At 48.4% G+C, this 27,463-nt stretch overlaps 2 protein-coding genes across 6 annotated transcripts in view; one reads left to right on the top strand and one right to left on the bottom strand.

Annotated features, from left to right (window-relative positions):
• Positions 1–5,322, top strand: part of RPN2 (ribophorin II) — a 55,825-nt gene extending 50,503 nt beyond the window's left edge. For 2 of the 3 annotated variants that reach the window (XM_082361954.1, XM_082361955.1), the window contains exons 16-18: positions 429–558; positions 2,078–2,125; positions 5,004–5,322. In XM_082361954.1, the coding sequence (XP_082218080.1) occupies positions 429–558; positions 2,078–2,125; positions 5,004–5,016 (191 nt within the window). In that variant the 3' untranslated portion in view covers positions 5,017–5,322. The remainder of the gene's footprint in view (positions 1–428; positions 559–2,077; positions 2,126–5,003) is intronic. The other variant, XM_082361956.1, reaches the window with a different exon arrangement.
• Positions 5,323–13,134: 7,812 nt separating this feature from the next.
• GHRH (growth hormone releasing hormone) lies at positions 13,135–22,631 on the bottom strand. 3 transcript variants are annotated; one of them, XM_082362031.1, is made up of 5 exons: positions 21,888–22,631; positions 17,924–18,024; positions 17,522–17,626; positions 15,341–15,460; positions 13,135–13,354 (listed from the first exon to the last, which is right to left on the bottom strand). In XM_082362031.1, the coding sequence occupies exons 2-5, from the start codon at positions 18,001–18,003 to the stop codon at positions 13,339–13,341; spliced, it is 321 nt and encodes a 106-aa protein (XP_082218157.1). In that variant the 5' UTR covers positions 18,004–18,024; positions 21,888–22,631; the 3' UTR covers positions 13,135–13,338. The 3 variants fall into 3 exon arrangements, with proteins under 3 accessions (XP_082218157.1, XP_082218155.1, XP_082218156.1); XM_082362029.1 differs by having other exon boundaries at positions 13,135–15,460; XM_082362030.1 differs by having other exon boundaries at positions 13,135–15,460; positions 17,924–22,631.
• Between the last annotated feature and the right edge of the window lie 4,832 nt (positions 22,632–27,463).

Below are 27,463 nucleotides of genomic sequence, written 5' to 3'. Positions count from 1 at the left end.
TGCTTCCTTCCTAGTCACAGTGGCAAATTAGCCCTAAAAATTTTTTTAATGAAAAGAAAAATGATTCATTTCTTTAATCCTCTGGGCTTTCATTCAGAATTTAAAAAATCAACTGAATCCCAAATATAACATGACATAACTTAAAAAACAAACAACAGCAAAACCTGCGTTAAAGAACAAAGATGCAAGCTGGAACGTGGAACCAAGTTGCTGAGATCTGGTTTTTACCTCTGGATTTCTTGGTAGCCAAGGCTGAGAAGCAAGTATATTGAGCTGTTTACTTTCTGGCATCAGATAAAAGGAATAAAACAAGCTGGTCTATAAATACAGACCTCTTAGGATCTGCAGTTTCTGGCTTCTAACTGTCCTCTGCTCAGGGCAATGTCACTGTTTTACTTAATTGGCTATCATGACGCCTGTCCTTGTAGCTATGCTGGGGCTCATGTATGTCTACTGGACGCAACTCAACATGTTCCAGACCCTGAAGTACCTGGCCATCTTGGGCAGCTTGACGTTTTTGGCTGGCAATCGCATGCTGGCCCAGCAGGCAATCAAGAGGTAAGGTTGGGGACGGGCTAGGGACCCAGAGTGGGATTAGAAATATTGTTGTCAGCTCTGTCCACCCAGCTCTTTGAACAACGGTATGTGGCAAAATGATTCATGTCCTTAGGGGCCAGTGTGACACCTTAATCCAGCCCAATACAGAAGCCTTTTTAAATCAGAAAAGAGCCTTGGTGATAAGTTTTAAATATGTTAAAACCACAACAATTTATGCCCCGGCACATTAAAACAAGAGAAGAAAATAATTGCTTTATGAAGATTAAAATGGGTTAGGACAGGTGGCAGAAGGTTGTTGTTAGTGTGCTGGCTGTGTAACAGTTTTCTCCTCTGCTACCGCAAAAAACCCTTTTCTGCCCTCCTCCCGCACCCCCGAGAAGGACCCTTCTGCAACCACAGCAGCCTCCCGGAGCTCTTCCTCCTAAGTATGAGGTCCATGCTCTTCCCCCCAGAAACCGCGTCGGGCTTTACAGAGGCCCCCAGCAGGGAGCACTGCTCAGTGGCCCGCATCACATCCCCAAGAACCAGACAAACTTAGGTTCACACAAATGGTCAGGTCCCCCCGCAATGGCAGCTCGCTGGCAGCTTGACTTTCGAACCTGGATTAGAAGCAAATTTAAATGTCACGTAGGTGTTTCTCATTGATTTGACTTTATTAGAACTTGGGTGATTTCAGCCACGTAAAGGTCAATAAGAAAAGGTCAGAATTGCTTTCACTTTTGGAAGTTCACCGTTTCAGACGTGCCCTACTTTCTCGTCTCCAGGACTTTTGCCGGAAGAATGTGACACGATAGTGTTAGCCCCCCAGTGTGGCTGCCAGTTAAGTTGGTCACATCAGAGAGAGGCTTGCTCAGAGACTGTTGTGGGCGGGAGAGCCCCACGTCTCCTCCCTGCCTGAGCCTCCATGGAGCTCTCCGAGTGCCTCACCATGGATACCGGCCCCAGCGTGCTCCCTGCCCCGCCTGTGGTTGTCCAGATTCTGCTAGAGCTTCCCTTAGCACCAGCAGTGGCCACTGGCTCACTTCTCTGCCCCTCCAGCAGCCTGAACTTGGCGGCTCTGCACTGCGTCTGAGAAAGAGCCAGGACTCAGCTGTTTTCTCTGAGCAGAGCCCTGTTCCCTCAGAGTAGCCCGTCCAGGCCCCAGGGAGCCAAAAGGCTGTCCTCTGCTGAGTTCACTCTTTTCTGGAAGTTGCCCACACAAGACGAACAAGATTAAGGAGAGATGGGAGTGGGAACCATTTGATTTAGATCCTGCTCAGCGGGAGTTCCTAGTCTGGAAGGCTAACATTGTGTACACTTTCTGGGGAGGAAGACCATGGTTCTCATCCCACCCTCCATCCTATATAGAAAGTCACAGCCCACTCTGTTGCCGTCTTCCTGAGTCCTAGAGCAAGCTCTGCCCCTGGGGAAAACGGTGACTCTAACAGAAGCTCTGGTCGGGTGTTTGCCATTTCTTTCCTCAGCTTATTTCTCTTCTTACTGTCCTTTCTTGACTCTCAAACCCTCTTTCCTTTGGCAGGATCGCTGCAGAGCAGAGCAGTAGATTGGCAAAATATAGGACACTACGGTAAAGATGAAGGGCGACTCATCCCAGGAGCAGGGCCCCTTTCCATCTTGCCCACCTCATGCATGTCAGTTATTTATCTGATTTTCAGCACACTTGTTCCTCCCCATCCCTCCCTAAGCCGAAGCTGAGTTCTGAGGCCATTTCGCCACTTGCTGGACCAAGCTGTAACTGGACCAGGGCAAAAGCCAAAGCCCCCTGAGTTAGCCTAGCTGATGGTAACTTTGCAGCAGAGCAGCTCTGACCTGACTTTGACTGTAAGGCTCCATCCTCCCTTGTGTCCCACGGGGTACTTTATAGACACAGCCCCTCTCTGTGTTCATAGGAGAACAGAGTTGAGGATAGACAGATTCAACCTTGGACTTCTTAAAAGGGGACACACATTCCCCCCCCCCCAATTCAGGACATCTAAATTCATTAAATGATGGTCCCATGGCAAATCCTGGCACACCTTGTCACTGTTCTAGGCCTTTTTGTAATATTAACCTCTGATTGGGCCAAACAGTGTGGTTTGGTGAGACACTAAATTATGAAGACTGATGGCCACAGATCAAAGCCAGCATCATCAAAACCCAGGTTCCTACAGCTCAGGATATATGGTTCAGGGCAGCTCCCTGTGTGACTAAAATGTCAAGTGAAATATCACCCGTTCTCCATTGTGTCAGTCCTAGGATGAGGATGGGAGTGGAGGAAGGTGAAGGGAGGGAAGGAGAAGAGAGTGTCTGATGCTTCACTGATCAGCTCCTTTCGACCAAGGATTGGCAAAAGTTTTCTAGAAAGAGCCAGATGATAGTGCTTTAGACTTTGCAGGCCATATGGTCTCTGTTACAACTACTCAACTCTGCCACTATAATGTGAGAGCAGCCATAGCCCACGTAAACAAACCCGCATGGCCATGTTCCAACGAAACTTTGTTTACAAAAACAGGTGGTGGGCTGCATCTGGCCCGTGGGGCACAGTTTGTTGACCCCTGTACTAGACCAACAAAGAGGAGGGAGGTATTTGAGTTTTCAAGTCATGTTCCCTCTCGTCCTTTGCCATGGAAATGGCTTTCCCTGCCAAAGCAACAAAGCCATCTAATTTTCACTCCTCTGAAAATAGGAGTAATCAACAAAAGCATAGAATGTAGAGCCTTTTTCACTGATGTGTGAACGTAAGCTGGAACATCTAGTTCTCAACACAGAAAGCGACTACATTTGTTTTGGTTTTGTTTTTTCAGGATTAATTCATATACAGTAAAATTCACCCTTGTTAGTGTACAATTCTGTGAATCTTGGAAGACGTAGTAGACAGTCTTGTAAACACTACCTCAGCCAAGGTACAAACTTATTTCCACACTCCAACGAGCTCCCGTGTCTCTTTGTGGTCTGTCCCTTCTCCCCACCCGCCATTCCTTAGCCTTATCTATTTGGTTTTGTCCTGAATTATAGTTGCTCTCGCTGAGATTTGCTTTCAGAACTAGTCCTTTCTGCTAAGTATTGAGCTCTTTAATTCTTTAAAACTAACTGGATTGGTTTTGTTTTTCTTGATTTTTAGATAGTCTGCCCCCACCCTGCTACCCCCAAACCATACTGCTTGAGAAAGAGGAAAGTCACTTGATCATTTGGACATTTGGGACTTCCTGAGGTTGGGACCTTGTCTTTTAGAGGAAAGTCCCTAGTAGCCAAGTGTTTTTGATCTGAGGACAGGTATCGATTTGATCAGGCGTAACAGAGGGCTAATTTCTTAGCTAAGATGGAGGCTTGTGGGTCACTACCCTTTCTGCTGTTCTTATTTCATAACTAACGCTGTCCTCTCTGCATGAACGTTTCGGAACACACACTCTTTCTTTTTTGGCCGCACCACGTGGCTTGTGGGATCTTAGTTCCCCGACCAGGGATCGAACCCGTGTCCCCTGCAGGGAAGCTCGGAGTCCTAACTACTGGACCGCCACGGAATTCCTGGAACACACACCTGGGAACCTCTGAATGCTGGCAGAGAATTAGGGGCACTCACTTTGGTCCTCAGGATGAGTTCCATGCCTGTGCATGCGTGCCGATTGGAACTATTGATTAATTGGTTTGGAGCCTGCCATTCTGCAAGACCGCCTTGTCATCACATCAGCTCTCACCACTGGGGACAGCTGCCTGCTGAAGACGGCATGTGTGTGAGCACCTTGCTTCTGCTCACCAGAACCGTCTGAATCACTTACTTGGTGCTGTCACCCTCTGGTTGCACAGTGTCTGTCCAGATTGTCATTTCCCTTCTTGTGTTTCCCCGTCACTTACTGGAGTCTAGCGGGGGGCAGCCGTGGAGAAAGAAGGAATAAAGAGAGTTAGTGTTTTTATCCCCTCTTAAACTTTTTCTGTGAGCTGAGTCCAGTTTTTGAGAAACATTCTTTCTTAAGTTTAGACATCGAGTCTGATCACTGACAAGAACATGACCACATGGTAGGAATGTGGTGCAGATTTCTGTACCAAAAGGTCAGAATGTCATCTTCCAAGCTACGTGAGGGCATGTGTTGTTTGGCAGACCTGGAGTCTGGGAAATTGAAGACGAGCATTCTTCTATTCATCTAGTTGAAATGTACAGTGTCTTTTTGGCCTTGTACCGTGAGAGGTGTGCCTGGAATTACCTCATCTTGTGTTTTCACATACCACACTTAGGTATCATCAGGTGTGTTTCATTGTTTATTTAAGATGTTGTCAGCTTTAGTTCGAGCTATCTGTCTTATATTCTTTTGTGAAATGAGATGGGGCATGAACAGAATTAATAGATGAATGATTGTTCCCTTATAAATGGGATCTCCTAGTACCTTGGTCTCTCTGTTGTCACCAGTTAGGAGCTGCAACACTGAATTGAAATCGTCAATAATTTTGTGTTTGTCTCCATTTTCTTTCAGAACAGCACATTAGTTCCAGAAAAAGGAAGGAAATTCTGAAAGCTGAAGTGAATATCAAGAAAAGGAGTCAAGAATAATTCATAGTTTGAGAAGAGGAATGAAAAAAAACCTTTATTTAAAAAGAAAAAAGTCAAAATCGTTTTGCTTGTTTTTCTGTTTGCCCAACACAGAGCAGGTACCTGTGAGCCCAGATACTCTGTTTCTTTGGCATGGTGCCCTAGCACGATGCTGTGAATATTCCAACTTACTCACATGTTGCATTGAAAAGTTGAAATCTGTAATTAATCTGTTATGGAATAAAGAGAATAACAGGAATGAAGACCTGAGAGTTTCTTCCGGTACTTTGGGGCTGATTGGATCCCCGGGGCATGTAACATGAGGCCTTCGTTGGGAAGTGTGCTTGACACAGTGGCCGGGGTGTTTCTCCAGGACGTTTTACGTTGGTCCTTCTCACCTCTTTCTATTTTTTTTTTTTCTTTTGGCCGCGCCGCGTGCCATGTGGGAGCTTAGTTCCCCGACCAGGGATCGGACTCGTGCCCCCTGTCACCTCTTTCTTAGCAGAGCTGAGGATTACCTGGAAAAGCCAGCATCCTTTCTTCTTCTCCAGCACTGGATACCAACTATGTCCTGTCGATATCTGAAGACCCCTCTGCCTTTGCCTTGAAAGTTTGGTCTTGGCGTGCAGTGGGGAAGGGAAGGGATTATCTTAAAAGAAGGCTGAGCCCATGAGCTATCTTAGGTTCTTAGAGGGACACATGCATCTCAAGAATGCCCCTTTGGAAGTTGTGCCCGGGACGACCATTACATGGAGGTTATACGATATCACTTAGAGAAGTAATATTGAGCAGTGTTTATGTGTGCAGACTTCAGTGTTGGGCAAGCCTACTGTTACCACTTACACGCTGAAGGACTTTGGGCAAGTGGCTTAATGTCTCTAAGCCTCCTTTTTTTTCTTCCGTAAAAGATAATAACAGTACCTCCTCATATGGCTGAAAGAGTTTCATGCATCTGAAGTGCTTGGCTCAGTGCTTGGCATCTGTCCTAATTGGCCCATAGTTATGTACTTTGGCTCATTGCCTCTACTATTAATTGAAACATAATAGTAGATAACTTTTGAAATGCAGGTAATCCTAGGAGTATTTATTGAGTTTGGGGGGTAGAAATTATTTTAATCAGAGTGCTTTCTAACATAGCTGGACTTGCCCCTTCAAAATGGGGATTTTAATTGGGGAAGGAGGAAAGGAGATTCTGGAACTTTGGCTAGTTCTGAATGGGACTCTGCAGGGGAGAGACCAATATGGGCAATAACAGGGGTGCCTCTAAGATAGGAAGGAGACCTCACCTTTCCCAGAGGTTGCAAACCGGTGGCCCATGTTTTATTTGATCCATGGTGTTTTTTGGGCTTTTAAAATTGAGTTAGTTGCTAACATTTACAAATTGAGAAAATTCATATAAAAATCCTATTTGGGGACTTCCCTGGTGGCACAGTGGTTAAGAATCCGCCTGCCAGTGCAGGGGACACGGGTTCAAGCCCTGGTCCGGGAGGATCCCGCATGCCACGGAGCAACTAAGCCCGTGAGCCACAACTACTGAGCCCGCGTGCCACAACTACTGAAGCCCGCACGCTTAGAGCCCGTGCTCCGCAACAAGAGAAGCCACCGCAATGAGAAGCCCGCGCACCGCAACGAAGAGCTGCCCCCGCTCGCCGCAACTAGAGAAAGCCTGTATGCAGCCACGAAGACCCAGCGCAGCCAAAGATAAATAAATTTATAAAAATAAGTAAAATAAATAAATTTATTTAAAAAAAATCCAATTGGGGGTTTGGGATTCTCTGGAAAAAGAAAATCAGAGCCGGCAACATTGGGCCTGATTCCTGTATGACAACAATCAGCTGAAGCTGAAGAGCATCTGCTGCCTTTGGGTTGGGCCTGCACTCTCCAGTCTGCCACAGTCCTGCCCCCAAGGGTTCCACCTACTCTGGCGTCGGTCCTCCCACCAACTTCGCGCGATTGGTACCTGCCTGGCTCCTGTAGACGTATGACTTTGAAAGCCTTGCTTTTACATTTTAGCTTCTTATCCCACCCTGATGGGAAAAGGTGATGTTGGTCTCCCACTGCTGTTGGGTGGCTCCTAGTGTCCCTGCTTATGGCTGCTGCGACCTCAGCAGCTCAGAGTGGTGGGGAAGGGAGGAGAGCAGGAGACCCACCCACCTGGTACTGTCGCACCTGTAACCAGACCTGTATAGTTCTGGAAGGCAGACTGGTTGAGGCCTGCTGGACAGAGGTGTAGAGAAGAGACAGTAGAGCCTGAGCATAGAAGTGCAGTGGCTGAAGGGCAGGAGATCAGGAAACGGCTTCCTGGAGAAGGGGCTGGCAGGGCTCAGGGGCGCCATGGCTGGTTCCGGGCTGGCCTGCAGACCTAGAGGAGCTGGGGAATAAAGCACAGCAGACATTTGCTACATGCCAGGCTCTGTGCTTGGTCCAGCTGTGGCAGTGAGCAAGACAGACTGTTCCCTGCCCTTGGTCCACTTATATCCCGGAGGGGACAAGGGAAAGGGAGCAGAGTAATCACAAATCTGAAAAGGAATATTTATCTAGAGGGGTTGGGAAGGCTCAAGCTGACAATCGAAGGAAAAGAGACAGTCTTTGCAGAGCTGGGGAAGAACATTCTAGGCAGAGAAGCAACATACGCAAAGGTTCTGAGGCAAGAGCTTGGCGTATCTGAACTGAAAGCAGGCCAGGGTAACTAGGGCGGAGCTAGCAAGGAAGAGAGTATCCTTGGAAGCCATAACAAATATGGATTTTAAGGGCCGTGGTAAAGGGGATAGATTTTATTTTAAGACTGACAGCAAATTAAGGGAACTTGAATTTTATGCTGAGATACAGCAGAGGCAGAAACAGCTCGTATGCTGTCTTTCTGGCCCTACCCACTGGGAGAAGCCTCTTGAAGGCTGCAGGAGAGAGTCTGCTTGCTTCTAGCCTTGTGGTAGATCTGGGGAGGCTGCAGTTGAGAACAGGCCTAATGAAATCCACTGGATTTGTTGCTCAAATTATTTGCTACTAGCAAAGATCCTTTGCTTGACCAAACTTTAGTCAGGATCCTGAAATTTCTCCTACGCCCATCTGTACTCTTTCTTTTAAAATCTAGTTTTAGCAAGAACCCTGCTAAGCAGTTTAACCAGACCCTCCCACCTCCATGTCTGATCACCCTGATATGTGGTCAGATTCCTCACCCTCCACCATCTCCCAGGTGATGTCTGATCTTCCTGGCCTATCTCCAGCCAGAATCCTGTTAGGTCGGCTTAGCTAGAATCCCCTTACCCCTGATGTATCTTCTTGGTAAGTTTCCATCCACTGATTCCACCCTGCTCCTTGGCTATCAGTTCCCACTAGACCATGCTGTATTCAGAATTGAGCCCACTTCTATATGAGGTCTCTTTCCCCCTATTGCAGTAGTCCTGAATAAAATCTGTTTTTACCTCTTTAACTGCTGTGCAGCTCTGGTTTTCATTTGACACCACAGTACTGCCTGGGCCTTGCCTTCTCTATAAAGAGTACTCAGCACAACAGGTCAGAGTCCAACCGACCTTTCTTCAACCCCCTGGGCCTTAAGTTTCTTATCAGTAAAAATGGGATAATACCTCTGAGGGCTTTATAAGGATTAAATGAGGTCACATCCAAAACACAGACTACAGTGTGTGGCACTGATATTGACTCAGAGTTTTCTTGGATTAGTATAGATATTACCATTGTTATGTCCTGTGTGTCGTTGGCAGGAGCCCAGTAAGCAGTTTGTACCAGGTCCACGTTTCTTTGTTGGTTGGTTGAATTCACTTGCTTCCCCAGCTGTCATTTCCTGAAGGGCCTGGAGGCTCGAAACAACACAGGAGCACTGTCCTGGACTCAGGAGTCTGTTCCAAGCTTTGCCCCTCCGAGCTGTAGGACCCGACCTCTTACCTCTGCTCTGCCCTCCCCCAAGTGCTGTGGTAGGGAGCACATGAAGCAATGGATGGAAAACCCCTTTGTGAACTTTAATATAAACATAAGGGATTATCATAAGCAACAAGTCCCCCATTGATTAGAGCATTTCTTTAGGGAAAAAAATAATAATAATAGCACTCCATCTTAAGTGGGACCCCAAAGGAACGGGAAGCTCCCAGTCCCTCTGTGGGGAGGGTTTAAGTCCTGTAAGCTGCCATTAGTGTCGTAGTTAATGGAGATAAAGCACCGGAATTGTTGCCATCACGGTCTTTTCCTTTATAACGGCATTCACCTCGAAAACCACAAGTGGCAGCGGGGCCCAGTGGTCGTTATTTCATTTGAAAAACTCATTGGAAGTTGAGAGAGCCCTCAGTCTTTGCTTTTGTTGGGCCAGGCGGAGGAAAGAGCTGAGCAGGTGGGTCTGGGGGAAGGAAGGGGGGGCTCGGGCTGGCCTGGCGAAACCACCATTCAGCAGCCTCCTCCTTTGTTCTCCGTCCTTGGCAGGTTCTCGGCCAGCCCGCTCAGCTTGGTTGAAGTGGACCGCGGCCCTCAAAGGCCAGCCTTCTCTTCTGAAGGGGGCTTTTGTTCCCCATTGTTGGTTTTGTCTCCTCCACAGAGCCATGGTGGCCCCCCGCAGAGCCTTTCCCACGCTTCACATTATTTCTTGGAGGGCAAACTGGGGGCTCCCAGAGAGAGCAGGTGGTCTGAACCCGGTGAAGCCCCGAGCTGGCTTTACAGCCCTGGTGTGGGAGACGGGCCCACGGGGATGCGGGTCCAGCACTGTGTGTGCCAGGTCGGAAAAGGCCAGAGATGGGACTGCTCACCTCTGAGTCCTCATCAACTCTGAGATGCTACAAATCTTCTCGTACTTTTAATCCAAACACACATCCCATCATCCAGACGTTTCACTTTTTTTTTTTTTAGATTTAATTTACTTATAGTAAGATGCACAAATCTTAAGTGTATAGCTCAATGAATTTTTACATCTAACTACGCTAGTGTAACCATTACCCAAGTCAAAATATAGAACGTTTTGATCCCGTCTCGGAAAGTTCAGAGTCTAAGAAGAGGCTATGTGTGGGGTGCTGTGTGGTGGTGTAGGTGATGTGTGTGGGTATCTGGCCCAGGTGAAACTGTTCATGAATAGAAAAAGTTGGGTAATCACCGACATAGGTACATCTGGTCAGTGGCTTCAGCTCTCTGCTTCCCTTTATAGCAAAACTTCTTCAAAGAATTGTCTCTACCAGTGCTGTCCAATAGAAATGTAATGCAAGCCCCATAGGTGATTTGAAATTTTCTAGTAACCATAACCAATAAGTAAGAAACAGGTGAAATTCAATTTTAATATATTTTATTTAACCCAATCTATTCAAAATATTATTTGAACATGTAATCAATACAAAAAACATTACTGAGATATTTTGTATTCTTTTTTCATACTGTCTTTGAAATCCACTTAAAGCACATCTCAGTTGATATTAGCCACCTTTCAGCAGCCATATGTGTTCAGTGACCACCATATTGGGCAGCCAGGTCTATACTCACCAGCTCTGACTCCTCTCCTGCCATTTTCTCTCTTTTTTTTTTTTTTAAGATTTTTTTTGATGTGGACCATTTTTTAAAAGTCTTTATTGAATTTGTTACAATATTGCTTCTGTTTTATGTTTTGTTTTTTTTGGCCATGAGGCATATGTGGGATCTTAGCTCTCTGACCAGGGATCAAACCTGCACCCACTGCATTGGAAGGCAAAGTCTTAACCACTGGACCGCCAGGGAATTCCCCTACCATTTGCTCTTGAACCCACTCGAGTCAGACTTTTGCCTCCACCATCGACCCAATTTGTTCTTGCCAAGGTCATCAGTGGTTTCCACGGTCATTTTCACGTTCAATTCTCAGCTGACTTGACCCATCAGCAGCATTTGGTACAGTAGATCATTCCCTTCTCAAAACGCTTTCTTCAGTTGGCTTCTGGAATTTCTCTCTTGTAGTTTTCCTGTTATCTCACTGCCTGTTCCTTCTCAGTCTCCTTTGCTGGTTCCTCATCTTTCCTCCAAGCTTTAAATGTGGGGTGCCCCTGGGTAGTCCTTGGACATCTGCTCTTTCTGTTCCTCTTAGTGATCTAACCCACTCTCCTCACTTTAATGACCATCTAAAGGGTGACGGCTACCAAACCAAACCGGCTGACCAGACCTCTCTCCTGGCTCCAGACTTGTACGCCCAGGTGCCTACTCAACATCCTCACTGGAGCCTTTAAGGGGCATCTCAGACTCAGTATGTCTACACCCAAACTCCTAATACTCCCCCCACCGCCAAAGCTCCTAAATGGCAACTCCATCCTTCCAGTTGCTCAGGCCAAAAGCTTTGGAGTCATTCTTGACTCCTCTCCAATCCCCACACCGTATCCGTCAGCAAATGAGTTCTACCCTAAGAATGTATCCAGAATCTGACCCTTTCTCAGAGTGACATTAAATACAAGTCAGATCACGTCATTGTGCTTAAACTCTGCGATGGCGCCCATCTCACCAAGGGTGAGATTTTTAAGTCCTTACCATGGCCTCCAAGGGTCCGATGAGCTGGCTTCCTGCTCCCTCTTGGCCTCCTTTCCTTCACCCGCAGCCTCGCTGTGCTCTAGCTAGACACACTGACCTTCTGCTCCTCCTCCCTCCACGCTCTTGCCTCAGGACCTTCGTGTTGGAATGTTCTTCACCGAGATATTCTCAAGGCCAACTCTTGAGGGACTTTACTCAAATGTCCCTCATCAGAGAGGCCTTCCCTAACCACCCTAACCACCACACCACATACATATTCACTAGAGAGAAAATAATCCCCTCCAGCACTCCCATCCCCTTAATTTTTTTCCCTTTGCAATCGCCACCATCTTACATATTCTATACAGTAAGTCCCCTACACATGAACCTTCAAGTTGTGAGCTTTCAAAGATGCGAACATGCGTTTGCATGTCCAGTCACGTAAGCTAGTTCACGTGTCTGGCGTACATTGTCACGTGCGTGCATCCTCTGTAAGTGGTTGTGCTTTTGTGTACTTTGTTGTGCAGTACTATATAGAGTACAGTAGTTCAGTATCTTTATTTCAAACGCAGGATGTCCGGAAGCAAGCGTAAAAGCAGCGGTGATGTAGCTGGTACAGCTAAGAAGCGCCAGCTGTTGTACTGTACTACTGTACTTTTCAAGGTACTGTACTGTAAAATTAAAAATGTTTTCTTTATTTTTTTGTGTTTGTTCTTTACGTATTATTTGTGTGAAAAGTATTATAAACCTATTACAGTACAGTACTCTATAGCCGATTGTGTTAGTTGGGTACCTAGGCTAACTTTGTTGGACATAAACGAACAAATTGAGCTTACGAATGCGCTCTCAGACAGAACTCTTTCGTATGCAGGGGACTTACTGTATTTACTTGTTTTTATTATTCTTTCCCGTTTTTTTTTTTTAACATCTTTATTGGAGTATAATTGCTTTACAGTGTTGTTAGTTTCTGCTTTATAACAAAGTGAATCAGCTATACATATACGTATATCCCCATATCCCCTCCCTCTTGCGTCTCTTTCCCACCCTCCCTATCCCACCCCTCTAGGTGGTCACAAAGCACCGAGCTGATCTCCCTGCGCTATGCGGCTGCTTCCCACTAGCTGTCTATTTTACATTTGGTAGTGTATATATGTCAGTGCTACTCTCTCACTTCGTCCCAGCTTACCCTTCCCCCTCCCTGTGTCCTAGAATATAAGCTCTATGAGGTCAGGGACTTTGTTTGCTCACAACTGTATTCCCAGTGCCTAGGACAGCACTTGGCACATAGTGGGAGCTCTAGAAATATTTGTTGAATGAATAAATGGTATTGCTCATAGGTGAACAAGTCACCAGTGGATGAAGGATGACTTTCACCCAGAGTAGACAAATATGGCTAAGAGCCCGGTTCTGGGCTGGACCCCCTGGGTTTGAATCCCAGCTCTCTCCTTGCCAGCAGTGACCGTGGCAATTCAGTTCACCCTTCTGTGCCTCAGTTCCTTGTCTGTGAAATGAGAAGGATGCCAATACCTCCCATTAGGCTGTGTGAGGAGCGCATGAGATTCTACACGTGAAGCTGCCCGGCTGACACTGAGTGTTTGGTAAATATTAGCTTTTTTAAAAAAAATATCTTGTAATACCACTTCGGGAAATGTAACTATGTAAAACATGAAAAAATTAGGTTGAAGATAAAAGAAAAATCGAAATGCAGACCAGTACAGGGGAATTTTATTGTATTTATAAAGGAAAAGGTAGGTCAGAAATTAAATAGGATTAACCGGATGCAGTTGTGTCTCAGCTGCAGGGAGCAGGAAATATATGCAGAATCTTCATCCTTGGGAATTCCTGTCGCAGAAAGAAAGGTAAATCTCAGTCTGGGGGCACTGGAGTAAAGGCAAGACGGGACAGGACACCTGGAATTAGGGTGATGGAGATTCCAGTGTTAAGACTGACTATCTGCGTCCCAAAAGGACCTCAGTCTTAGCCCCAGTTCTCCCAACCTACTCCCAGTGAGATCCTGGGCAGTCACTTGCCCGTGAAGAAGCCGCTTCTAATCCCCAGACGGGGTTAGATTAGGTTATTCTTTCCAGCACACACATTCACCACACCCTTTACATCTCTTACCATTTATCACACATTAAATAATCCACCGTACAAGTACTTGATTAATTTCTGTCTGCCTCAGTGTGTTATGAATTCCACGTGAGCAGAGACCACGGCTGTCTCATCCACCGCTGTCCCCCCAGCCCAGAGCCTGGCCATCTTTGGATGATTTTTAAGGGATGGGAAGATGGATAAATCTGAACTTGTTACCTTATAGGACTGTTATGTGGACACAAAGTGTGGTGAGTGCAAAAGGATGCCATCTGCCAAATCATTCTACTCTGCACTCTTAAGGTGTAAGAACTCATTCTGCTGTTATGTTTTCTCAGGCCCACCGTGATGTCCTGGTATTTGCAGCAGTTGAGCTGGAGGGGGAACAATGGCTGGAGCAGCCTCCAGGCCCCTTCCTGCTGCTCTATGACTTCGAGCTCTGTGAAGCCTCTGGCTTTTAACCTGCAGGAACAAAGCCTGCATTCTTAGGACTTGGCCCTCCTTAGGGCCACTCTGCCCCACTGGGGCCTGGTGGGAGCCATAAAGCAGGTGAATGATGACCTAATCCCAGCGTGATAGGCACAGGGGAGGCATTATTCTTAGGGGCATTTTTAAAAAGAATTCTAGCCTTTGGGACCTTGGCGGTGATTGGAGCGAACCCACTCCCTTCACAGAGGAGGGCACTGGGAAGCTGACTTGCTCTGTGCCGAGAGTTGGCTGCAGAACCAGACCTGGGCCTCAGGTGTCCATCCTGCCTCCCAGGCTGGTTCTTGCCCCTCCTGCACTCTTTCTGTCACCCTGCTGCTGCTTGCATCTCCCCAGGACTGTACTTGGTGAGATCTCTGAACTCTTGGTGTTTAATTAGCCTGGGAAGAAGGTGAGGCGGCACACGGAGAGCTCTGCTGGGAACTGAATTTGCTTAATAGTTTGGTCCAGAAGTGCCTGGCAGAGTCGTGCTGGGGCACGTTTGTGCTCACAGTTCAAAGTCAGGCTCTAAAATATAGCAGAGTTTCTCCAAACAGTCGTGTCATTTTGGGGAAACTTTGTCTGCGAAGTAGAGTTCATGTGAAGCGCTCCAGGGAAGCAAGGCAGGTCTTGGGCCTGCCTGGTCCCTGACTTGGGGCCAGATGCTGCCCCTTCTTTGCCTCAGTTTTCCTCCTCTGTAAAATGGGAAAACTCATTGCTGATCTCCGCTGACTCCTACTGGGATTGTGAGGGTCAGGGAGAGGGGAACTGACTGTCACTCCCATCTCTCCCTCCCACGAGTGCAGCTCACACTTGTCCACCCGAGGGTGTTGGGAGGGGCTGGTCTTCCTTTGGCTTTACAGTTTTATGAACTTGGTAAGGGATCCAGGGCACGCCTCCTACTACATCAGCATCAGAGTCCCCTGGGACCCTTGTTAAGATGATTTAGATTCCTGGATCCTATCCCAGAACTGTTGAGTAACATTTCTGGACACAGACACTGAGCCTGGCCTCTGGCTACACGCTGGAGATACAGCAGTGGACAAGACCAGTCTCTGTCGCACGTTTTCTCCCCTTCTTCCGGTTCTTGATGTGTGGAAGGAGGGACCCCATTCCCAGTTTGCTTGGTAGAGCCCCACACCTTTGGAGATGAGGAGTTTCTTTCCTTTTCCTGCCCACCCTCTGGGAAAGAAACCTCTGAGGTCCCTAAACACACACACATGCACACGTGCACATGCACACATACACACATACATACACACGTATTCCCACCTGTGCTCCTGCAGCAGGGTCACCAGGATGTTCTCCAATGCCACCTGCTTTTGGTCTGTCCACATGCTATCCACCTGACGGCCAAGCCGTACCTTTGCTCCTTGCTCCTGGTTTCTTTCTCTATTCGATTGGAAAAAGAGAAACAACTGAGGTTGCTACTTGAATAGGACGCAGAGAGGCCTGCGAAAGGCCAGGGCAAAGTTAGCAGAGCAGGGTGTGTCCCTCTGCCTATTCCAATATCTGGCATAGACTCTTGCACCCAACTGAATTAGACTCAGCAACATTTAAGAAGACAGTATCTATAGGAGTGAAGACAATAGACTGTGAAACACATATCTCCCTACAGATGACTTATTAATTACAAAGGAGAAAATGTTAACTTTACAGAGGAGAAACCTGGCAGACATCATGCTAACCAAGTGATCAAAGTTACCATCACCAATGGGACAAATTGACGTCATGTGCCTCCCGATAGGATGCACTGAGAAGGAGGCAACATCACTTCTGTTGCATAATATGAATGTAATCATGAGAAAGCACCAGGCAAGTCCAATATGAGGGACATTCTATAAAGAACTGGCCTTTACTAATCAAAAATGTCAATGTCACAAAAGACTGAAGAACTGGTCCAGATTAAAAGAAACTAAAGAGACATGACAACTATGATGCCACCTGTGATGCTGGATTGGGTCCTGGATGAGGAAGATCAATAATTGTTATAAAGGACATCTGGGGACAACTGGTGAAATTTGAATATGGGCTCTAAGTGATAATTATACTGTGATTATGTAAGAGAGTGTCCTTTGATTAGATACTAGGAGACACACAGAAGTACTTAAGGATAAAGGGTCATGATGACTGCAATCCACTCCCAAATGGCTCAGCAAAATAATAATAATAATAATACATACCTGGGTTTGTGTGTATGTCTAGATATAGATACAAAGTAAGCAAATATAATAAAAATATTAGGAACTGTTGACTACAGGGAAAGGTATGTGAAAGCCCTTTGTACTATTGCTGCAACTTCTCTGTAAGTTTGGAATTTTTTCAAAATAAAAACTAAAAAGTGGGTCTTCCCTGGTGGCGCAGTGGTTAAGAATCCGCCTGCCAATGCAGGGGACATGGGTTCGAGCCCTGGTCTGGGAAGGTCTCACATGCCACGGAGCAACTAAGCCCGTGCGCCACAACTACTGAACCTGCACTCTAGAGCCTGCAAGACACAACTACTGAAGCCTGCGCGCCTAGAGCCCGTGCTCTGCAACAAGAGAAGCCACCGCAATGAGAAGCCCGCGCACCACAACGAAGAGTAGCCCCCACTCGCCACAGCTAGAGGAAGCCCATGCGCAGCAACGAAGACCCAACGCAGCCAAAAATAAATAAATTAATAAATTAAAAAAAAACAAACAAAAAACTAAAAAGTGTTCAGGCTGTAGAGTCAGGCTGTTTGAATGCTAACTCTGCCGCTCTTTGGTGTGTGTCCTTTAGAAGCTATTAATGTAGCTTCTGTACGATGGGGGTAAGAGGAACTGCTTTGTAGAGTTGTTGGAAAGAGCACATAAGAAACTAAGAATAGGGACTTCCCTGGCGGTCCAGTGGTTAAGACTTCGCGCTCCTAACGCAGGGGGGCCCTGAGTTCGATCCCTGGTCAGGGAACTAGATCCCGCATGCTGCAACTAAAAGATCCCACATGCTGCAACTAAAAGATTCCCACATGCCGCAACTAAGAGTTTTCTTGCCACAGCTAAAGATCTTGTGTGCTGCAACTGAGACCCGGCACAGCCAAATAAATAAATAAATACTAAAAAAAAAAAAAGAAGAAGAAGAAGAAAAGAAACTAAGAATAATGGCTAACACTACCGAGGGCTTACTCTGTGCCCAGCACTGTGCTGGGTGTGTGTAAATGTCCCAGGGCAAAGTCTTTGTTTCTGGCAGAGTCACAGTCAAGTGGTGACTACCACTGGTGTTGTCACTGTTGGAGCCCATCACGGGGACAAGCACATAGTGGGTGCTCAGTGATCATGTATTAGTTAAGTGTAAGCTGAGGTTTGACATTGGAGCCCTTCTGCTATGGCGAGTCCAGAAATGACAGATGCTGTGCAAGGGGAGAGACCAAACTTGGTCCCTCCAAACCGCGATGCACTTGGGGTGCGGGAAGAAGTCACGAGAACGTCAGCTCACCCCTGCTGCCTGCTCATGATGTCCTGGAGAAGCTTGCGGGCAGAGAGCTGGCCCAGCACCTTCCGGTAGCTGTTGGTGAAGATGGCGTCTGCGTACCTCGGCATCCTAGTGGAAGGAGTCAGAGGTCAAAAGGCAGGGTGGGAGGCCCAGGGGGGCTGTGCTCAGGGGGTCTCTATAAGGTCCTTCTGTGGCCTGTCCCCAGAGAGAGCTGGAGCCTGGGCTGAGTGACCTCTCTGGGGCTCAGAGTCTGCCTCCCTCCCAGAGATGAAAGGTGGAGGCTGCCCGAGGAGATAGCTGGGGACCAGCTGGTGGCTTGATTCTGCATCCCCTAAGTAGCAACCCTGGCAGGGCTGGCTTTGGGGTGGCAGGAATCCAGCAGGCCCTGTTGTCAGGACTGCTTACCTGAGGGGCTGGGAGGGTGGGGAGCCGTGGGAGCCGCTGCTGAGGGTGAGGGTCACGAGGAAGAACACCCAGAGCAGCATCCTTCACCCCTGTGCTGGCACCTGGGATTGACAAACAGGAAGAAAAGGTCAGGTGAAGCCATAGCCACTGGGATGCCTTTTGCTGGGTGGGCCCAGCCCTGGGCTTGGCTCCATGCAAGTTTGGTCCTTGTCTTATGGAAGCTGTCGGTTAGGAAAAAGAACCCAGACACACCTGGATTCAAGTTCTGCCTCTGCCAGTCACAAGCTCTGACCTCATTTTCTCCATCTGTAAAATGGGCATGATAAGGCTACTCTGCTGACCTCACAGGGTTGAACATAAAATGAATGATAATGGTGAAACTGCCCCTCCTTGTAAGGCCTTATACATGGGATTCAGGCCTCAGCAAGGAATAGGGGAGGAGCAAGCACCTTCCCTTAGTCACCTAAGTCACCCACCAGCCCAGTGTGGCACTGACGGTATTGAACAGGGCTAACAGCTCAGGCTCTGAGTCAGACAAATCTGAGTTCACATCTGGGCTCTGCCATCACTAGCTGTGCATCCCAGGACTAGTGGCTTCTCCTTTCTGGACCTCAGTTTCTCTATCCATAAAATGGAGTCAATAACTACACCTACTGCATAGGGTCCTTGTGAGCATGAGGTGAGATGAGGCACCTGAAGTGAGCGCTTGGCACGTGGGCAATTCTCCACACACCTCTGCTCCGATGACCTAATGCTCAGGGAGCAGGCTGTCCTGATTTTGTGAGGAGTTGGAGGAAAGGGAGGAAGGCTATACATCTTGCTCCAGATGCTTAGATTTTGCCCTGGAAGAGACCAGGGAACCTGGGGAGCCCGTGAGGCAGAATCATCTCGTAGATCACGTAATTATCCTTCACTGGGGCCTGCTGACACCGTGCTCGGCAATTAGGGGAAGAACAGTCTACAGGGAGAGAGCCACCTCGGCTGGGGCGGTGCCACTGCTGTCAGACCACGGTGTGGAAACGGCTGGCCTCGGGGTGACTCAGCCACCTCAGAGTTGGGTCTTCTCATCTCCCAGGGGCACCCCCTCTCAGCAGGATGTGCACTCCATGGGGATACAGACCCCTCTAGAGGCTCAGCCAGCCCCTGAGGGCAGGACCCCTCATGTCCCACCATCTCCCCGCATCGCTCCATTTCCAGCTGGTCCTGCTGAGGAGGGATTTCCGGCAGGCAGGGCCAGCTCTGAGGGGATCCACTTCCTTTCCTGGGCTCACTTGCCCTCTCAGGGCATCACCCCTCTTCTCCCAGACACTGGGGTCTCGACTAACCCAGGGATGACCTGAGACTCCAGGAAGCACCCCGGGGGCTGCTCAATGCTGCCCGAGACCCCGGCACCTCCAGGGCTGGAGGGAGCAGCCATCCAGGCCTCAATCATCAGCCCCTCTTTGATGTGCACCCCTTCATCCTCCCCGCCCAAAGACAATGCTCCAGTTTCAGCTCAAACACTTGCTGCCAGTGAGTGACAGGGAGCTCACTAACTCCAAGCCAGTCTGTCCTATTTCTCCTGTTAGGAAGTTTTTCTCATTGCACCAAGTCCAAGTCCCCTTATCCTGCAAATACTTGTTAAGCTTTTACTATTCTGGTAAGGATTGGGGCTAGAGAAAAGATGAGACCGTGGTGTCGGCCCCACGGGCTGCCCCTTTGACATCCACCTGCCGTGCCTCCCAGACCTGCTGCGCCTTCATCCACACGACAAGCCCTTTAGATGCGTTTTGTACCTGACTTAGAACTTGGCCCCCCAGACCAAGGATCTTCAGTCTTCTGTCCTCATCACACACTATCACACCTGGCCCCCCTTTCCCGACCTGGTCCACAGCTGGAGTTTCCTAAGTAAGGAGAATTTTGGAGGCAAAGGGGTCTCCTTGACATGACCACAGCTTTTTCTGTCTCCCAGCTGTATCCTGGGCATTCTCGCCTTCTTTCCTGCTGATCTTTTAATGACCTGAGCACATCCAGGCCTCCAGTCACCTCACTCACCTCTCAGAAGCCCTTGACACCTCACCCCCTCCAGAGCGAAGCCCTAACCCCTGTTTTTGGCCTAAGCTCCACCTCAGCCTCCCCACCCCCTGCCCCTTCTCCCAGGGCTGGCACAAGTGATTCCCAACCCCTGTGCCCACCCGGCCAGCACAGCCCACCCTCACACTCGCCCTCGGGAGCAGGTATCACGACCTCCAATTTTACAGCCAAGGAAATGAGCCCAGAGAGGAGAAGGGCCTTTTTCCATGGTCCTCCATCAAATTAGTTTTGGAGTGGGCACTACAGAACGGGCCTCCTGATCCGCACGGCGGCCTCTCGGAAACAAGCCCTTAATCACAAGACTCCCTATTCATGGGGTGAATTCATCACCTGCACATGGGAAACGGTTCTGAGAAGACTGAAAGCCTTTGCTCTTTGTTACTGGGTCTCTGGGGAAGAAACAAGGGGGACGAACAGGAACACCTGCTTGGTTGGCGTGTCCCTGTGCACATCCGATGGTTTTAGGGAGTTGAAAATAACCTGATATTGGCAGACTTTGGGGGGCAAGTCATAGTAAATCCAGTAACCCGTGGTCATGCAGAAGGAGGCTGGGCAACCTCATAATCTGGTCAACCAAGAGGCACAAGATTTGCCATAAACCGCTTGCCCCAGGGATGGGTCAAGCCACCACTGTAACCTCTGGGGTATGAGAACCTAATCCATGGGGTGGCAAAATCCCATTGGACAAAGAGGGAAAACAACAAGACTTATCCAGTTTCTGGAATGATGAGAATAGAGGTTGTGTCACTAGGACTAAAATAGCTGTTGGCAGACATCTTCCACCTGGCCAGTCTAAGGAGCTAGAATTCACTGAATTAAATCGAGCATGAGTCCAAGAGCCCCACTGACACCTCCTTGATGGCTCCGAAGGCATCTATCATTATGAGTATCAGTTAGCTCTCCGCAGTGCTTACAAACTAATTCTGTGATTAAATATATTTGAGGTCGTCTGGATTCAGGATAAATGGGCGTTTGATTTACATCAGCTGGCACTTTTTGCCAGACTTCATGCCAGGAATGCTACAGGAATTCTGCAGATGAACCTTCAGCTAACAGCAGAGGTCAGGTCTCAAGTGCCAAACTAGCAAGGCCATTTTTGAGCTCCTGGAAAAAAATCTTTTACCTTTCTTAAATATTCTGCTGTGTAATTTAAGAACCCCAAAACATTGACATCCTGATTCAGAGTATAAACTGTTTCACCGATAGTGTTCCAAGTCAAAGGAGATCTAAGTTTTTCACGAGGAAGCATCTTGAACGGTCATTCAAAAGAGTGACACCCCACCTCCTTCCAGAAAGGGTTTGAGACGGTTTATGGTAAAAGATACAGATACTTCAGGACCATTAAAGCCCGGGTCGAGAGACGAGCGTGGGGGTAATGGAGTGCTCCAAGGGCAGATAATTGTGTCTAAAACCTAGAGTAAGGAGCGCAGCTGCAATTGAGCAAGAAAGCAAAAGGTTATCTATTTCCAGGCAATTAAGCTGAATCGGTTCTGAGCGATCGGTGCATGGTATTGATTTGCACAACCACTTGGTTCCTTTCTGGTCCATGGCAGAATCCCGTGCTTGACAGGAGAATCTAGCCAGGTGATGTCTTGCTCCAGAAGCCCACCTGCACACCCTCGAAGGAGCACTGAGACCTCATCTGCCCCAGACACCTGGCATGTGTCTGCTGCCACCCCTCCAGGGATTGAGGTCCATGCATTCGAGATAACCTCAAAATGGCACCCACCGTCAAAAGCATATTCCAGAGCCCCTAACGAGGGGCCTAAAATGTACTCACCAGTCCACGGGCAAAGAGGATGGCAGTGGCCTCTTGGACGTGGTGTCTCTGAGTTGGTCTCAACTTTCTCACCCCCATCCAGCCCAGCCCCCAGGGCCGCCCCCGTCTCACCTCCGAGGTGGTGGGTCTCCCTCTGCTCTGAGACGCTGCTCCAGCTCCACGGGCCCCGCGCTCGGCGTTTGCTCCAGCGGCTGCGTGGCGCTCCCATCATTTATACCTTCATTTTCCCGAGCGTTGTCAGCGTCAGAGAATCAATTACTCACAAGTCCACCAAAGGATCATTTTTAGCATCACACTGACAAACCCTAATAGGGGAAAGAGGTTTTGCCCCTTGCAAATTAAGGCTCGTAATGAACTTTCCCTTTATCTTTGCGAGAACAGACAGAGCAGAAAGTTATCATATTATTCCAAGAGGAATAGAGAGTCTAATACTGCTCCTCTAATAATTGGAGTACTCCGTACAGTGAAACACCAAGGGTGCATTTACTCTCTGAGACAAATGAGCCTTTTTAAAAGTTCATATAATCTTGTTTTGTCCGTGTGCAACTTTATTTCACTTCAGGGCAGTCAACTTTACAGACTAAGTGTTTTGTGTTCTTCTCCCCTTAGTGAGGAGAGTTGTTTGCGATTTCCCTTATCCAATTATCAAGATTTTCCTCTATTTGACTTAACCCGCTGTGGTCACAGACTGGTGTAGGCAGCTAGCCCCGGGGGGCATCCACAGTCGCATGTTGGAGCAGCCAAACGTCGACAGTTGCCTCAGAGGTGTGTGAAATGAGAGGAAAGAGATGGAAATCTTGGGAGAGTGGTGTTTCCAGATTTCTCTAGCCTATAGCTAAAGAATCTTCAAGAATGGCGTGATATACGGAATCTAAGGAAAAAAAAAAAAATGGCCATGAAGAACCTAGTGGCAAGACGGGAATAAAGACACAGACCTACTAGAGAATGGACTTGAGGATATGGGGAGGGGGTGGGGTGAGATGTGACAGGGTAAGAGAGTGTCATGGACATATACACACTACCAAATGTAAAATAGATAGCTAGTGGGAAGCAGCCACATAGCACAGGGAGATCAGCTCCGTGCTTTGTGACCACCTAGAGGGGTGGGATGGGGAGGGAGGGAGGGAGGGAGATGCAAGAGGGAAGAGATATGGGAACATATTGTATGTGTATAACTGATTCACTTTGTTATACAGCAGAAGCTAACACACCATTGTAAGGCAATTATACTTCAATAAAGATGTTTAAAAAAAAAAAAAAAAAAAGAATGGTGTGAAAGTGTGCGAGGCAGAAGCTCTGGTTTCCCATACGGCTGTTGTCGAGGAGTGGAAATAGCCCTAAGCTAAGAGTCCGGACACCTGCTGTCCCTCCTGTGTCTGTCCATCACGACCTCGGTGACCCTCAGCAAGCTACTTCTACCCTCCGAGCCTCAGCTTCTATACCATCAATTCCCACTCGCACCCCCAGCAAAACAGCAGAGAACAGTAGCTTTCAAACTTTTAAAAGAGTTTGGAATGTGGATTTTCTTCGGAAATCTTCTATGAAAGTGCAGTATATAAAACAGATTTTTTTAAACGGGGCTGCTCTGGTTGAAGAATGGAGACTGGAGACTGTCTTTGCCTGCCCCTGGGACAACTCTACGGTTCACATTTAGAACCAGTAATGTCTGAAGGAACCTCCTAGCAGTGACATTTGTGATCCTGTTTCTTAGCTTGCACTGAGCCATGTTTTTGGCAAACGTATGTTGTTCCCCAGGGAAGCAGGGACTGAGTGGCATGTCGCCCTGAAGGCCTGGACACGAAGTGGTCAGGTCAGGCCAGATCCCCAGGGACTAAGCGTAGGCTGACAGGTCACAGCAGCAGGTGGCAGATGGAGGAGTTGGGAGCCCCCAGGGCGATGGGCTCTCATACAGTCAGGAGGTGTGGGGTTATCTCAGCAAACACAAGGTGGGGACCACAGAGAGCTGGGCGCCCAGAATGGACACAAGGCCAGGGGACAGATATAGGACACACAGAATTGGCTGAAGAAACCATGGGACTCAGAATTCAACCCCAGCTGAAGCTCTGTGCCAGGGATTGAGCTAAAGACTTCATGCTTGATCTCAGTTTCCTAATCTGTAAAGTGGGAGTGAGGCTCATGGGGCTGTTGGGTGAGGATTAAATGTGACAGTGGATAAGGTACAAGCCTGGAATAGAGTAAGTCTCATAAATCAGCTCTTACCACTGCTATCATTGTTGTTGTTATAAATGAGGAAACAGGCACAAAGAGGCTGCCCACTTTCCCACAGTCACACAGCTGGGCAGTGGTAGAGCCAGGACTCAAAGATTTCTGACTTGCAAATTCAGTGCTCCACAACAAGCTAATGTCCCATGGTCCACCAATTCTTATTTTCCTACTGTTTTTTTTTTAAAGAACTTTAATGGTTTTATTGAAGTACAATTCACACACCATAAAAGTCATCTGTTTGAAGTCTACGGTTCAATGAGTTTTCATAAGTTTATCCAGTTGTGCCACCATCACCTCAGGCAGGTAGACCTAGAGAGGGACACACTAAGTGTTTAATTGCTCTGAGCCTCAGTTACCACATCTGTACAATGGGCACCATAATACCTGCCTCCCCAGGTTGTTGCAAGGATCAGAAATATGCTTGTAAAGTGTCTGGTACACTTGGCCAGTGTCAGCTGTTACTGTAGTTCTTATGATCAGAGCTGAGCTCTGAAAGCCGGGCAGGGAGAGCTGGGAGCCATCCCGGGTGATGAGCTTAACTTGCTGTAAATTCTTAAACCCATCAAGGAAGAGGATGGAGGGAGGAAGCCAGGAAGAGCCTTGAGACTGAGAGTCCAGCCCCCTCCACCAGTTCCGTCCTCATCCTCCGAGAAGGGTGGGAACAGCTCGCTCACCACCCGGCTCTCTTCCCAGGACGGGTTTTCATCCAGCGTTAATTAGTGAGATCGGGCCTGTGTGTAAGGGTTGGGGGCTTGAGCTGTGGAAAGAAAGCGCCCCAGAGAAAGGCTGGCTTTAAAAGGCTCCAAAAAGCTGGGGCAGTGCGGCTCCTCCGAGAGACAAGCCATGCATTTGTGTTGCAAATTTGCAGTGTGCTGGAGCCAGCCATTCAAAGAGGGTGATGCTGAAGGCAAGGGGCTTGGGGGTGGGGAGGACAGAGGAAGTCGACAAAGGGGGCCTGTCCGAGGGCCTCAGACCCCGCTTTGTAAAAGCTGCTTTCATTGCCCTCCCTGGATGATGGCAGCATTCCCAGCCCGAGGCCACCGTGCAGGGATGGAAGGCCTGGACCCCAGACTCCCAGATTCCCTTGACACCCCCTCCCCCCACTCCGTGTCTTCTGGGACTGTTTTTATGGAGTCAGCGGCAGCAGATGGCACAGGAGTGCTCATGAGTGCTATGTCAGAGTGAGGGGCTAGTGGTTGGCCTTGCTAGGTGGCCTCAGGCAAAGTGATGTGACTTCCCTGAGCCTCAGTTTCCTCTTCTGTGAAACAGGGCCAGGGGGGTCCTTTCTCCTACTTCACGTTCTACCCAAGCAGAAGAGCCTGTGATTGGAGGGTGATCCAATCACCGTTAGAGGTTCATCTCTTTCTGGAAAAGTCTGCATTTGGGAAGGTCATTAGAAGAGTTCTTTTTAAGAGGTGAAGTCGATTATACTTAGCAAATCAGTTAAGTGACTCTGGGTTGCTCAGAAATGTTACTCGCATGAGCATTTTAAACAGTCGCCTTGCTTGGAATCTTTGGGCCTGCCCCAAGTCAGCTATTATGGCTGTTGGTCAGGTTGGTTTTCTGGGTTGGTAGACACAGTGCAGGTGCCAGGCATGAGGCACAGGAAGGCTGTTCCCAGCTGATCCTTCAGGCAAGCTCTCCTTGGTGAAGATCTATGTGACCACCCTTCAAAGCACCCTTTTGATCCCACCTCTCCAAGAAGCATTCCCTACAGGTCTTGCCTTGTGATTCATAGATTTTATATGTGGTAAAGCAACTCCTTCTCTGAGACCCTTGGGATGTCTGAGACCAGATCTGATTCATATCTGAACCCCCAAAGCTTTTAATTTCTTCCAGCTTTATTGAGATATAATTGACATATATAAAACTTTCTAATCAAGGTGCTGTCCCTAGACCAGTGGTATCAGCAGCTTGTTAGAAATGCAGAATCTTAGGCTCCACCCTAGACGACTGAATCAGAGGCCAAACTCCCTTTTGTTCCAGGATTCTAAAGGCATCAGGCACCTAAGATGGTCTCGGAACGCCCTGGGGTTCTCCAGCCAGGGAGGAGGGCCGTGGCCGCAGGCAGCCAGGAGATGTCGCTCTTCCCCAGTCATTGGCTATGTCGGGTTTTACGAAGAAAGCCAGAGGCCCCAAAGCCAGGGCTTTGTCTGTTTTGAAAGCCTGGGAGCACCGAGGGGTCCAGGTCAATTACATCCACCAGGCCATCCTCTCCTCAGCCACCCAGGCTCCCCATCTTTCTCTGCCCAGTTCCTGCCCTGGGTTCTCACCTGTGTTTCCAGTTAGGAGAGGCTGTGTGATCCCCAAGCCCAGCCCCTGCCCCAGGATCCCCAGGAGGAAGCCCAAAGGAGAAAACCCAGCCCTTGGAGCCTCCCTAGGGCCTGGCTCATCAGGCAAGAACATGGCCCGGTGAGGAGGAAGACATCTTTTGGGAGGCCCCTTCTCACTTGGAGTCTGAGTTGTTGCACCTCAGTGACAACAGGACTTGCAGACACAGAGAGAGAAAGTCGAGTGTCTGTAGGAAAAACCCAAGGCCCGCCTGGCACTCTAGTTTCCAGTTTCCCATCTGAAATCGGTGCCCAGTGCCAGGGGCGGGGTTATGGCTTCACTTCCCCTCTGCGGTTACCGTGCAGTTAAGGGAGCTCCATTAGCCGTGGATGCAGCAAACCTGGCCAAAGAGCACTTACTCCAGACTGGAAGCAGAATTGCTGGGGTTTCCCTCTGGGGCCAAAGCTCCCCATCTGGCCATATCCTCCTGGTCTTCCCTCACCCTGCATCATTTTTTCTCTGAACATCCAGGCTACAGAGCAGAATGAAGATCAGTTTCCATGCTCAGCATCACCCTTGGAGCTGGAATTCTCCTCTAACCTGGGAATCCATCCCTAATGGATGGCGGAGACCTGGCTTCCTAACTCCTGTCATTCCAGCCTCTGGGTCAGTCCCGCTCACCACCACCCAATCGTTTACAGGAATCTAGTTGTCCTGGGTCACAGCAGTGTAGGAGTATCATCTCTTGATGCTTACTATGTGCTAGTCATGTAACACACATGATCTTCAATAACCTTAAGGGTTAGGAGCATAAAGTGATCTCATTTTATGGTGGAAGAAGCCATTGGGCTTGGAGCCATTGGGTAACTTGTCCAACCTCACGCAGACAGTAAATGGGGAAGCCAGGGCTAGAAGCGGCACCCGTCTCCCTCCAGACAAGCCTTACTGCCCTCGCTCCAGCAGTGCTACCCGCTACCCCAGCCTTTGGTGATTTCACCCCAACTTTGGTGATTTCAGCAGTGAACCTGGAACCAAAAGTCCTGGGCTCACATCGGACCCGATTCACACGTCCTTTAGGTTAGAGATGGTCTCAGGCACACACAGGCTTTCCAGAAAACTAATCAATGATGAAAATTCATCATTAGTTTATTTACATATTTCATCATTCATTTCAGGCTCTCATCTTTCCT

This window comes from Balaenoptera borealis, assembly GCF_965194805.1.
Source record: "Balaenoptera borealis genome assembly, chromosome: 16".
NCBI lineage: Eukaryota > Metazoa > Chordata > Mammalia > Artiodactyla > Balaenopteridae > Balaenoptera > Balaenoptera borealis.
Note: the sequence above shows the minus strand (reverse complement) of the source record. Positions and strands in the feature narration are given on the sequence as shown.